General features: G+C 40.0%; 1 protein-coding gene across 7 annotated transcripts in view; it reads right to left on the reverse strand.

The window, feature by feature from the left end:
- The window catches only part of RIMBP2 (RIMS binding protein 2), a 351,407-nt gene that overhangs the window by 121,398 nt on the left and 215,138 nt on the right, over positions 1-14,871 (reverse strand). For all 7 annotated transcript variants that reach the window (XM_075274789.1, XM_075274730.1, XM_075274757.1 and 4 more), the window contains one exon: positions 1,072-1,194. In XM_075274789.1, coding sequence (XP_075130890.1) covers positions 1,072-1,194 — 123 coding nt within the window. The remainder of the gene's footprint in view (positions 1-1,071; positions 1,195-14,871) is intronic.

The following is a 14,871-nucleotide window of genomic DNA, read 5'->3' on the forward strand; positions in this document are numbered from 1 at the left end:
GAAAAGAAAATCAATAAAGGAAGAAGAAGAAGAAGAAGAAGAAGAGAGTGCTATGGCACACACAGTATATGCTAGACTGCCAGGAGAGCAGATGCCTTCAGGCTTGGCAGTATAATCCACAAGATCTCTCTAGTTAAACCTAAACTAATAAAACAGAGGTATGTATAGTATTTATCTAGCACTTTACTAATAACATAAAGAAGAAGAGATAAAAGGTCCTCTTTAGAAGGCATAGATTAAGTGCCATTCTTTGATAAAATACCTAACCCCTACTTTTTCCATAAAGAAAACTCACAGAACCATTAAAGGGATTATCCACTTTCTAATATTGATGACGGATAAGTTGCTCTGGGTCAGCACAGCTCCTTCCATGCCAGGAGCCATGCTGCGCACTCACCATACAAACTGTAGCTCTGGCTCTAGATACTGCAGATGTACCCCACAGACTTCAATGTGGCAGCTTGCAGTACCTGAAACTTCTGCTACAAGTTGTACGATGTAAGTAAATGTTACCAGTAGCTGCCCTGTCCTGGGACAGCTGATCTGTGGGAGTCCCATGTCTTGGATCCTGGCAGATGTAATATTGATAACTCATCCGGCCATCAGTATTAGAAAGTGGATAACCCCTTTAACAATGGAACAGTAGATTTTTTTTTTCTTTTGCAAAGAATGATCTAGAAGGAACTAGTTAGAGTTTTATAACATTTTAACTGACATTAAAAACATTAACTGAGCATTTCCATAAAGCAATGGAACAACATATAGAACAATGGGTTGTCAAAATGTTTAAAAATGTTGTACAAGATTAGACAAATGGGACTGTTTCTTTCTACAAACAAAGCCAAACCTGTCCGTGGGTGACGTCCTCTATTACAGCCTCTTTTCACCTAAAGAAATGCTGATCTGCAATAGTAGGCACTGCCTATGCTCAACATGCCAACGTAACAATGACAAATTTACAATGTTATTCTACTCTGATTCTTTAAAATAATGTATTCAAATCAATTAATAATAGAAATAATCAATATAAAAGAACTGCAAAGGTTGAATTGACATACATTGTTTGCTCACCTTTAGGACCTGCTCTAGGTTCTCCAGTTTGGCTTGGAGCTGGTATTTCTCCTTCACAGCCAAATCTCTTTCTTTGGTGACTATAGCAAGAGTCTCTCGAAGTTGCTCATAGTCCAACTTCACCTGGAATAGTCAAAAAGTATTTAAATTTAATTCTGTATACATATATGACATATTAAAGTAAGTTACCATTCGTTTCTGTCTGCTATATTTCTAACAGAAGTCAATGGCGGTAACGTTGAGCAACAAGGAGTTATCACATCATAGTTTTTATTCTTCAGTTGTTCCCATATTGTGTTGACAGGCGATAATCCTACTAACATATTTTCTATGCTTCAGTTAGTCTTTTTATCATAGTAACAATTGAATCAAAAACCATAATATTCTGTACAATCCTACTAATCCTACTAATATTATAAATGTGAAAGTTTGTACGTTTGGATGTTTGTTCCTCAATCACACAAAAACGGCTGAACAGATTTGGCTGACATTTGGCACATACATAGATAGGAACCCCGATTAAAATATAGGCTACTTTTTATCCTGGTAAATGACGTCACTGCATGACCGTTAAGCCTGAATTTAGACACACACTACGTTTGAGGGACTTTGATGACATCATCACAGGCCCTTCAACCATCCCATAGGATCACCCTATGTGGTGGGTGGGGCTACACACTAATTTGGGGGCGGGGCTAAACAGGAGGGAGTCGAATTTAGACACACACTACGTTTGATGACCTTTGATGACGTCATCACAGGCCCTTCAGTCGTCCCATAGGATCATGCTATGTGATGGGCGGAGCTACATGCTAATTTGCGGGCAACGCTAAAGAGAAGAGAGCCAGACAGTGTGAAAGCTGAAGAAAATGGAGTCTCATAGAAGATCAGGAGACTACAGAACATACAGGCTGTGTCTGGACAAGAAGAGTATATTGGGTATAGAGTTTGGGTATAGGGGGGGGGGGGGGGGGGGGGGCAAACTGTGTCAAGTTTCACCAGCAGCCATTCAGCCGTGTCTAACACAGACGCTGCTAGCACACTTAGACAAGACAACCCCTGTGATCCAAATTGCCCGATGTAGCCGAGCTGAGGCAGCGCGGTACCACACCTTGCTCTGCTCTCCATACAGATGTGCGTACAGCTGGGGCTGCTGCGCATATAGACAGATGTAGCAGAGCCGACACACGGACGCAGGCGGATCACTGCCAACTACATTTGGCTAATTATAAGCTGCCCATCGCCAACAACCCGCAGACGAAGTCGCGGGCAGAAGATAGTCAGAATATAAAATACTTATTGGTTGCAAATGTCAATTAGGAGAAAAGACATATAAATCAGATGAGCAACAAAATTTGAGTTTTTGTGATGGTCTGTTCAGTTAACCATTAAAGTCTGTCATTACTGGTAATTTTGTGCAGGGTTGGACTAGCCCAACAGAGTTACAGTAAAACAGACCCAAGTTCTGAAGAAATAATATCAAAAGAATGAACCCCTGCAATAACAGGGCCCCACAGCCCAGCATACAACAATCCTACATAAAGCTGTTTTAGAACTAATCATTTGTTACTAGTACAATCTGATATGGCTTTATTCATCAAAGTTGCAGCTGCAACTAAGGCTTTGTTCAGACTGTGTTCGAGCCTTCCATTTAAGGTATTCATTCAGGAGATTTATGGAGTATATCAGCAATAAAAGGCTCTGGTGTATGCCACTCTATAGCTATATAGTTGCAGTAGTTGCACCTAGAATTCTACATACATTATTCTTTTAAAATTGACAGAAAAACATTGTCAACAACAATTCTCTTTATAGGGGGGAGAAAAAGGTTTACCGAGGTACACTGTCCTAACAAAGCCTATTTTGTCATCTGTTAGGTAAATAGGGATCTCTGGCTAAACCGAATATAAACTGACATACTGCTGTAGAAGTTGGGATCAAAGATTACTCCAATCTAAACAGTCTAAGTCTTCAGATGAGATAAATAGTGCAGGGCCTAATAGGCTGCTTGTCTATAACAACTAATAGGCTATAATACAATGCAATACACAAGTATTGGATTGTAATATTGTATCAACCAGGGAATCATAGAGTCAATTCTAGTGGGATAAAAATGAATAACTAATGATATAATGGTATTTCTATCGCAAAAGGCATAATGACCTATAAATTACAGAAGCAGAACAGGACTTATCATCGTTGCTCCCTTCGTCCACTTCATTGTCTATCATACTCTGGACTTCTTTTATGTATACTGTACATATTTCCTTTAGTTCTGCTTCCTGTCTGCTTTTGATCAGACTCCACTTAGTTTTTATTATCCCTATCCTCCTGCTTTATCTCCCTCTAAGCTTTGGATAGAAGAAGACCTAAAAAGCCCTCATGGTCCATCTAGTCTGTCATTATATTACTTCTTCTTTTATCTTAAGATACACGTGTTTATTCCAGGCATGCTTAGATTCACTTACTGTAGATTTCTCAATCACATCTTCTCTTTCAGTGAAATAATATTTCCTGACATTGCTTCTGATCTTACTCCTTGCTATTATTATTTTTTTAATTGAGTTTTATTAGCTTAAAGAAGTAACAACTATTACAAAGTGTACACAATACAGAAACAATCAGAACAAGATGCGTGGCTGTACAATATACAATGTAACCTAAATAGGTGAAGTAAGATCTTGGCAGGGTGGTTGCCAAGGGACCATGAAGGAAAGCAGGGGTCTCCGCAAACTACTCTCGTTGATTAACTAACAGTAACTGATTAAAACTGTATGGGAATATGGGAAAAAATCTGGATAGCGATGTAATAGAGAAAGAAAGACTCGCAGCAAGAAGGAAGGAGGGGAAGGGATGGGAAAGGGAATCAAGAAGTAAGGAAGGTCACTATGATGAGAAGGATATCTGTAGTCTTACCTGGCCATTAGGGTGAGGGGATGATGAGTTTGGACTCAGTAGGAGTTAGAAGGACACCACAAATCTCCAGTATGTGTAAAGATGCATGGTACTGAGGTGGAGCAGGAAAAGGACCAGGGAAAAAGTGGTTACTCAGTGAATTTGGATGTGATGGCCCACACTTGTTGCCAGAAAGGAACAAGAGCTGAGCAATCCTAGAAGATGTGGAGCAGGGTGTCAGGGGCCCACCCGTACCACCAGCAGAGGGGAGCTACCAAAGCCATCATGGAGTGTAAATAGACTGGGAAACTGTACCATCTTGAAAAGATTTTATACTGTGCCTCTTTAACTCTGGATGAGAGGGTGGATTTCTGTGCAAAGAGACAGAGTCTGTCTTTCTGCTCAGAAGTCATGTGGTGTCCAGGTCAGCTTCACAATCCTGAAAGAACCAAGGGAGCATGTGGGAGAACGTGAGGATGTTGGATATAGCTAACAAACCATGGAAGACAGCTGTGCATAATGTCTCAAACAAGAAAGGTGTCCTCCAGAACTCCATGGCCGGCTCAAGAGTGGTTAGATATTGGCAGAGCTGGTGCGTTTGCCAGGCGAGATGCTCGTCCAACTTCCATGTAGTGGCCTCTAGAAAGGCCGCTGCCCTAAATCTATCATGAGTGAGCCAGATATGGAAAAAGTTGCACTCCAGCTCAAAGGGAAAGGAGGGATTCCCCAAAATCAGATAAGCAGGAGAGGGGTAAGGACAGAAGTAACCATCAAGGAAAACAGCTGTCACACTTTTCAGGGTAAGGGAGATCGTAGATCGTGGGGTTTCGGCAACCTGGAGGCCATCCACAGCAAGGGCACCTTAGTTGTGGATTGTTCTATCTGAATCCATCTCTTAACGGAATGGTGCCGGCACCAGTCAAAGATCCTCAGCAAATGTGCTCGGAAATTGAGAAGACACACTCTAGCTTGGCTCATTGGAGGAGAGATCTAGCTAACCATGGGGCCTTGTTCACCCAAATATGTTTAATTTTCATGGCCAACAGTGTAGAGAAGTATCCGTGGCTGATATACTGGTATAGATTGAAGCAAGTATAGGATAAATGGTAAAGATGGCACATCACTCAAACCATGTCACTGTTCCATGGGCCCAGTCTGTCAGAGCCCTACATAATTTTGCAGGGTGGTGGGAATCCAATAAATATAGCCATGATGGTTCTTGGCTGAGGTATACAGAGGGTTAACTAAGTATTAAACATGTCATTGATTTTCTAAGTAAATATGTTTCTAAAGGTGCTATTGACATAAAACTCCATTTCAGAACCAAAAGCATGCTCAAGCATACAGTTTGCTCAACAGCATTTAGACAAGCCTGTGAAATATTGGGAGAATATAGTCTGGTCAGATGAGACCAAGATTGAACTCTTTGGATGCCATAATACACACCATATTGGAGGCCAAAAAGCACTGAATATTACCCAAAAACTAGAGATGAGCGAGTACTATTCGAAACTCCCGTTTCGAATAGCACGCACCCATAGGAATGAATGGACACAGCCAGCACGCAGGGGGTTAAGTGTCCGGCCCCCAGAAAAGTCTGTGTGCCGGCCGCTTCCATTCATTCCTACGGGTGCGTGCTATTCGAAACGGCCGTTTCAAATAGTACTCACTCATCTCTACCAAAAACAGCAAACCGGCAGTGAAGATTGGAGGTGGGAACATCATGGTGTGGGGCTGTTTTTCAGTATATGGCACTGGCAAACTTTATATAATTGAAGAAAGGATGAATGGACAAATGTACCTAGACATTCTTGATAAAAATCTGTTGCCAACTACCAGGATGATGTAGATGAAACAAGGGTGGACATTTTTACAAGACAATGATCCCAAACACACAGGGGAAAAAATAAAGCTGCTAGAATGGTCCAAGCAAACCATACAAATAGCCCCAGAACCTTCAGGATATCGAATAGTGTTTATGTGAAACAATGGGTCAAAATCACACCTGTGCAATTTGTGCAACTCGTTTCTCCATACAAGAGGCGTCAATTTCAGTAAGCATGTTCAATACTTTTTCCTGTGTCATCTCTCATTATTACTCATAAATTAGTTTATGTACATCTATCTATATCCGCTCCCCATTTAAAGGCAAAGTTCACCCATAGGGAGCCCACCAGTAGGTGCGGCAACTCAAATTAATTTTAGTTGGGGATTGTGCCTCTTTGTTCTTAAGTTTAGCTTGTTATTTATTTCAGCACTAGAGAAGTTTTGTCTCTGAAATAAATGAATCTATTAATTTTTTTGCAGAAGATGCACACAATTTGCAACTAGCAATAAGAGGTTAATTCATTAAACAGACATCAACACTTCATTTCCCCTTTTTTGAGATCAATTGCTTGGAAAGAGGGAAAAAATGAAACAAGAAATGCAATTACTGTCAGGCTGTGAAAAATTTAGCTTCAGGATAATCTTTCAAAATGTTCTCCCCTCTAAACACATCACTGTCTGAGCGGCACAAAATGGTTTACAATAGTGGACGGGCTCAGTTCTCTAATGGATTTCCTCATGGCTTAAATAGAATCACTCTTGCTATTGTCTTTCACAGCTCACCTCGTTTGTTAGGGGGTAATATGGCTATAGAAGTGGATGCAATGTGGTTCACCATCACTTGTCAGCGGAGGACTTAGCTTTGCTGCTTTTATCTTAATTAACAAATCCAAAGAAGTCTACAGCAATGAGCCTGTGAATGCACTAGGTGATGGTGTGGTCATTCAATGAGGTGAAAATTACACATAAACACATTGGCTTTTGTGACATAAATGGGTTTTAGAAATGCAATAAGCTGCTGAAAGATATAATGAGCACATATGAGATGAAGAGACTCATTGCAAGCTCAGGGTTAGTCAAAATAACTTTTTTCTGCACATTGTCAGCATTAGCGTAGGCAGCCAATTAACTTTAATAAGAAGTATTTTCTATTGAAACATAATGACCAAAATACAAGATCGTTTAGTGCAATTTGCAGCATTTGGTGTCTGCAGTTTACAGCATTTGCTAATTGTTTTATATAGCTTTTCGAAGAATATTGGGAAATAAAGCTTAATAGACAGAAATCATATTAATATTCACTGAAAGTGATGAAAACTAGTGCAAAAGAAAAATGGAGAAAATGTCAATAATTATAAATATATCTGGAGTCTGCCTTTACATATGCCATATGACATAGGTCTTGAATCAGATTGGTTTCTGTGAGCGCATGAAGCCTCCAATATGTTACAAACTAGACGTATTCTTCTTAGGCCTGGCTCACATCTGCGTTTGGTATTCCAATCAGGGAGTCTGCTTGGGGACCCCCTGAATGGAATACCAAACGCATTGACAAGCAGTGAGTTTATGAAAGCACACGGACTCCATAGAATATAATGGGGTATGTGTGTTTTCTGCGGGGTGCCTGCACAAGTCATGCGGACAGGAAAGTGGTTCCTGAAGTACTTTTCTCTCCACATGTTCCGTGCAGACACCGCATAGAAAACACCCACGGACCCCATTATAGACCATGAGGACCGTGTGCTTTTATTGCTCATCACTTATCAATGCTGTCGGTCCCCAGGTGGACTCCCCAAATGGAATACCGAACACAGATGTGAACCAGGCCTAACCACGTAGAATGTTCTTGCCTGGACAGCAGTGGAAGATTATACACAGCTTTATCAGCTCAACATTGCAAGTTACGTCATGTTTATTCAACCAGTCATACAACATGGTCAGATTTACCAGTAAAGAATATTGCCTTGTTTATTTTATTCTGGAAAACTGTTCTTGTTTTTGAAGGTGGGCATATACAAGAGACTTCGGTTGGCAAACTGTCCATTTAATGTTTATCAGATGTTTGGCCAATGTTTAGGAACAAAAGTATCAGGCATGTTGAATTAAAAAGGATTTTTCTTAGGAAAGGTTATCAATATCCAAGTCCAACTCTCACCACTCACTTGCACCCGACATACAAGGATAGTGGAACTAGAAGCAGATATCCCCTTTCTCTCTGTAGTGGCCATGCTTAGTAACTGTAGCTCAACCATTGAAGTGAATGGGATCTGGGCTGTAGTGATCAGGTGCGATTGTTACCAATGAAGGAAGCTATTTGTCCAGCTCTGTTCTTTATGTATATTTAGGTTCCAGCAACTGCTGTAAGCAATCGACTGAAAGGGATGCTGTATGTTGGATCCCCAGCAATCTCATACAGAATAGCTTATGGCACAATCCTGGTAACTCTTATACCAATGTCAAAGGATTGCTCTAATCTGAAATGTCCATGAAAATAATAAGTATATTTTTATAATAGACAATATTATCATAACCTTCTATAGGGAGCGCATTATCCCATATACGGTTTACATGATTGGAAATCAGATTTTTCATCTTTTTTGTTCAAAATTATTAACATTCTTGGAAAAAGTAAGGTCTTAGAAATAGGACTACTGAAGATATAAACCCCATGTAATGAAAGGGAGGAAGCATCATGCTGCCTTCCAAATGAAACTGTCAGCTTTTCTAAACTGGTTACAGTAAAGTGTAGAAACAGCAGTTGTTAGAACGGAGGCCGTGTCACAACCAATATCTATACAACACCCAGTTATTAAACCTCTCGCTGATCCTGGCAGCCTCAAGTAATTCATGACCCCAACCTGGGAATACTATTATGAGTTGAGAGTACAAATGTGCTACAAATGTCTTTCTTCCTACCATGGTTAAATGTTCTCATCAGGATTACATTTAGATATTTTCTTTGAGTAAGAGAAACAATAAAGAACAAAGCAAGATATAGATTACAGAAATGTAATAAAATAGATATTTGTTTAGTGCCGCAATATTCAGCAGCATATTACATATCAGAAAGTACAAAGCTAGACATTATAGAGAAATGAGGGTTCACATCCACACAAAGTCTCTCTGTTCTGAGTCTCTGTCAATAATTGCCGGATGAACAAGTCCTGCAAGGCCACCTTTTTAGTTAGCCCTAGATCATAAATATCTGTTAATCTGGATAACCCCTTTAAATAACTGGGTAAATAAATACTGAAGTAAAAATGGCAGGCTTTGACTGCTCTCAAAATAACCTGGACAATAAGGTGAAATATACTGATGACCTATAATATTCAGGAGCACCTCTGAATCGGTCACCAGTGATCAACTGCACTGGGGTTACTGGGCTCATGTCACAAAAATGTGAAAAACATAAAACACTCCAAACAGCTATTCGCCAGAGATAGCATTTCAGACCCAGAAATATGCCCTGGAAGTGACTTTCTTGTGTTTTATCTGCTTGGTTGAATGTATTTACCCCACATTCCTGGATCTCCTATTATATGGTGACTTTGGCTTTTCTCAGATATTTGTTTGCAACTATATAGCTACTCCTGCAGGAATAGCAGAATATTATCAGTAATGAATGGGGGAGGGGCAGATTGCTCCTCATTGTACACACGTCCGGGATGAAAGACAAATGTAAACTGTGTTTAAGCCATAATTTGATTTATTAGCAGCAGAAAAACTGACAGGAAGTAATTTATGAAGGCTTATACAGTCAAAGAATAGACTGCCCAGCAAGATCCTACACATATTTCAACTTTTCATTAAAACTCAGGTACCCTTTAAGGGGGAGTTCACACGGAGTAACGTGCCGCGTGATGTGACACGTATACGGCGTGTGAGACTTTGAGCACTGTATACACTCCCATTGATTTCAATGGGAGTTAGTCTCCTATACGCTGCGTTATTTTGCGGCCGCAAAATAACGCGGCGTATACGATCCCGGCACATTAACACTGTGCTTTCTCTGGTGGAAGGTGTCTGTGTGCTATATGTCATGCAGTGTTAATCCCCACTTGGCTAGTATACCCTAATTCCCATCAAAACTTATAGGGGTTATATCTTTGGAATAGCTGAATGGATTTGAATAAACAAAATACCAAAATGCTCAGGGTGCCAGCACCTATCAGAAGATGTATGTGATTAAGATTTTTATACCTGAATCTTGTACCCTGAAACTATAATCTAAACATACAACGTACATTACCTTTGTAACGTATGCTTACCTGATGCCCTCCGTTCCAGCTACCATGCCCTCTTTCAGCAGTCTGCAACTTCAGAGGCTGCTGGAACCAGGGTCGCACCTCTAATGAGGTAAGGTGAGGCGGCAGCCTCAGGAGGCACCCTGGAGGGGGCGGCAGCCGCAGCAATTTAATTAATCTTATTTTATTTCTAAACTAGCACAGGAAAGAGCTGCTCTGAAAACAAACCGAGCGACCCTCTCCTGAGCTGTTTTAGACCTCTGCGTATCAGTGCAGGTGGCGTCATCACGCCTCCTGTGCTGAGACGCAGACATCTTTTGCCGGTGACAGGAGGAGGCAGCGGCAAGGTCAGTAAGTTAATACTTTTTTTTTTTTTTTTTTATAGGCCTCTACCTACTGTAGTATCCCCAGCAAGTAGCGGCCTATTTACCTACCTCCCCGGTTTTGCTCATGGATGCCCTCCGCTTCCCTTTCCACTATAGGCCGCGGAGGGTGGCAGTGAGCAGGCCCGAGCAGCGATCTCACTACCACTATTATTATACTCGGGGGTCTAATGGACTAAAGAATCTGGACTTTTGGTGTCTATGAAACCCCACCTAGCAACCCCAGACCCTGACAATATATATATATATATATATATATATATATATATATATATATATATATATATGGGTTGGGTGCATGGAGAATTGAGGAGTCAAAGATGTCTATGTTGCTTTACAGAGTCAAGTTACAGCTGGAAGAAGTCAGCAGCAGAGAGCCTAGGTTCACCACTGGCTGGAATCTTCAGGGATGATATCTGTACGTTGCAGACATACGTCCATTCCCTACGATGGCACAGGATGGACCAGTGTCAACGTCCCATATATATCCTGGTCTCCTTTTCCATGAAGACATTACTAAAAGATTTCTGCACGCAGGATCAACCCTGACACAACCTGTGCAGAGCCGAAGATTCTCCTGTACAACTCTGCACAGGCTGTGTCAAGGCTGATCATGCATGCAGCAATCTTCTAGTAATGCCTGTAAGGAAAATTAGATCACACACAGCGCTAATACCCCTGCAATGATGAAGCACTAATACCCCTGCTGTTATGCTTGATAATACGTCAATACGGTTTGATACTATTTGGTGGATATACTGAGTTCTCCTGGAGTTTTTTATATAGGGACTTGGATGACTGCACTGGCACTTTATTAGTAATTTATTATATATTTATTGATTATTTTCTAGTTGCGTTTTTGGGAAGCTTTGTATGTATTATCCTACTCTTGCCTTATTATAATTGCTCACTGTCAGTTGACTCTGACATATTATGAAGTGATCTGTTATGATTATAAATTTTTAACTTTTATCACCAGATCCGATACACTCTCTGTGTATATGATTTCATCAAGCTTTGCATCTGGCATCCTCTGCTTCAAATATTCTTTCATTCCCTGAGATTTTAAAAGGATGAAGATTTGAAATTCAGAGGATATAAGGAAGTTGCTTAGCTTTTTTTTTTTATCTAAAAAGTTAAGAATTTTTGTAAACTTTAATTTACTAGACCGTGCTGTATGGATGTAAAATGTTATATTACATTTTATTTATATATTCTACCATAATTAGTTATTTCACTTCAAAGGCATAAACTTCAAGTGATGGTTTATTGCCAAGATTGTGTGAAATAGGATCCATGTTTCCTAAGTAATTTTTATATATTTTTTTTTATCTTGATGCTTCTCTTCAAAGCAGAGCAAAATGCTTTGAAAGTTCATAGCACAAACACAAAGATGTACTAAGTTCCAACCCTACCACACCAAATATAGTCTATATTGCAATCAACTTTTTTGTTCCTGCAATTTAGCAGGGACAGGTCTGGTCTCTCTCTGTCAGAGACAGCTGGAGATCATGGGAGAAGATAAATGCAGTTTACTGCTCCTGACTTCACCTTCACACACTACGTAGCAGGGTTGAGGGGATATCGTCACTCCATAGGGAGAGACCACCATATAGGTGTGTGGCGTATTATTAAGCCATGAGCGCTCCACTGCAAAGGAACATGGGAAGAATATGCAAATCTGACTTCCATGATGTAATTAGGATGCCAGTGCCTCAAGTATGCACACCAATAGAGGGCGCCGACTGAGAATGTGCAAGTCCATCTTCCATGATGTAATTAGGAAGACAGAGTCTCCGTCAAGCAAAACCTATAGAGGGCACTCCCTTAAACATCATGCTGACCTTCTCAGAGGCCTTTGTTTGCAATGATGTTGGTATTTAACCAGATACAGTCTTCTCAGCCAAGGAGAGCTGTTTCGATGTACTTGCATCTCGTCAGCTTGGCGCAGAGAGGACTAATCTGGCAGAGGTGATAAGTACATCGAAACCGCTGTCCTTGGCTGAGTAGACTGTATCTGGTTAAATACCAACATCATTGCAAACAAAGGCCTCTGAGAAGGTCAGCATGATGTTTAAGGGAGTGCCCTCTATAGGTTTTGCTTGACGGAGACTCTGTCTTCCTAATTACATCATGGAAGATAGATTTGCACATTCTCAGTCAGCGCCCTCTATTGGTGTGCATACTTGAGGCACTGGCATCCTAATTACATCATGGAAGTCAGATTTGCATATTCTTCCCACACTACATAGCACTGAATGAGTGGCATAGTCATGTGATCACTGGCTGCCTCCCACAGTAGCAGACCCAGATCAGCTCTGCCAGTAATGGTGGATTAATATATTAATGTGTACTATTAATATGTATAATATAAATGTGCGTAATACATGGAACCCATTTTAAAACACTATTTTAGTGTCAATCTTCAAATTAAAAAATATATTACAATGGAACAAATATCTAACTTTTGATACAGTTTACCCTGAAAAAATGAAAAAACTTTCTTAATAGTGTGTTAATGGACATTCCTGGAGGCTGGAAAAAAATATGTAAAAATTACTTTGGTAGGCACAAAAACACAAAAATGGAACTGTCAATAAGGGGTTAAAAACATTTAACGGTGTGGTTTCTGCACAAAACATGCGAAGAGAAAAGTGCTGCTTTCAGTACTTTTCTCTCCACATGTTTTGTGCGGAAACTGAACAGAAACCACACAAACCCCAATATAGTCTATGGGGTCCGCGTGTTATCCCAGGTAACCACTTTTCTATTGGTATAGGTTTCCATTCGGTGGGTCCCCAAGCGGACTCCCCGAATGCAGATGTGAACCGGGCCTAAGGAAAAAAAACCTAAGAACAACAGAACACACCTGAGTCACATTTGCATATTATGCTATACATTTTCATTTTCAGCTGAATGTCTGTCCTAATAGATCCCACTTTTGTCAGGAAACAGCTATTGGCATCGCAGGTCCATGTTCAATTTCTATATGATCTCAGGCAAAAATGGTCAGAACTGGACATTTCCATCAACATTTGTCTTATGTGTATGGGCAGCCTTATGGTTGTAATTATCATCATTTTATAGGTCACAATGCATGCTGCTAATGTGTTCATATCCATATTCTGATTGTATTACTTATCAACAGGGAACCTGTTTGTACATATGCTGCATCACGACTGCCAAACACCTCTGAATCAAGTAGTTTTAATGTACTTTATGTTGTAGACTTGGGAGCACGTAGTCTGTAGCACAGAAAAGCAGAGGAGGCCTATGCAGCAGAATAGCTTTCATCTACAGTCAATAAGGTCTCCCCTTTAGGGAGACATTGGAACACAGTAAGTAGGCCACAATAACTTCTACTGAAATAAAGATTGGGCATGGTCAAGTTATAATACTCAATAGTACTATCAAGCATCCCAGTATATTAGACTTGCTAGTGTGTTCAAGATTAAGTCACAACTAGTTGCTCTAAGAGAATATTATGATGTACTGTGCTGTCACACACATCATCCTATCCTATCCTATCCTATCCTACTAATCCTACTAATATTATAAATGCGAAAGTTTGTGTGTTTGTTACTCTTTTGCACAAAAACGGCGGAACCGATTTGGATGAAATTTGGCACATAGATAGATTATAACCTCGATTAAAACATAGGCTACATTTTATCCCGGTAAATGACATGGCTTCACCACTGTTATGAATTTATGTTCATATACTATATTAAACTGCAGGAGATTTCAGCTATTTACAGTTTTGCTGATAAAGCTTTCTCTTTTCTCTCTCTCTGTAAACACACAGATAACACAGCAGATGCTGAGTGACTGAGATAGAAAAACCTCTTTTATCCAAATTGCCAGATGTAGCAGAGCTGTGTATGTACAGATGTAGCAGAGCTTGAAAACGGCTGAACGGATTTGGATGAAATACATACAATACCTTTTAGCCCAGTAAATGACATGACTTCACTAGCTTCTGCCCGTGACCTCAGAATTGGGTCCAGAGAGAAATAAAAAAATGTGTGAGTAATACAAAAAATGAATGATTAATGGGATAAAAAAAATTTCATCCGCCATATTGATTGCGCTGCAATAGAGAGAAATAGATGCAGTTTTGCGTTTAAGTCATTAGGTATTTAATATGGTAATCGCAAAATGTATTTTTTTTTTTTTTTTTTGGACACACATATGTTAAGTTAATATACTGCTATAGACAACATTGTATGAGTTATATAAGTCCCAGGGCCAAACACTGAAAGTGGTAGGAATTCATTTGGACTCTCCTTGCTTCTCACATGGTCAGCTTTATGTCACTTGTTCAAGAGTATTGAGTGCCCAGAACTTACACGTACTAGCAGAAAATAATAATTCATACAGTGTCTTCTATTGAAGTATATTAACTTAACATAAGTGTGTCCAAGAAAAAACAACCCAATATAAATTTTGTG

This window comes from Leptodactylus fuscus, chromosome 1 (assembly GCF_031893055.1).
Source record: "Leptodactylus fuscus isolate aLepFus1 chromosome 1, aLepFus1.hap2, whole genome shotgun sequence".
NCBI classification, from domain to species: domain Eukaryota; kingdom Metazoa; phylum Chordata; class Amphibia; order Anura; family Leptodactylidae; genus Leptodactylus; species Leptodactylus fuscus.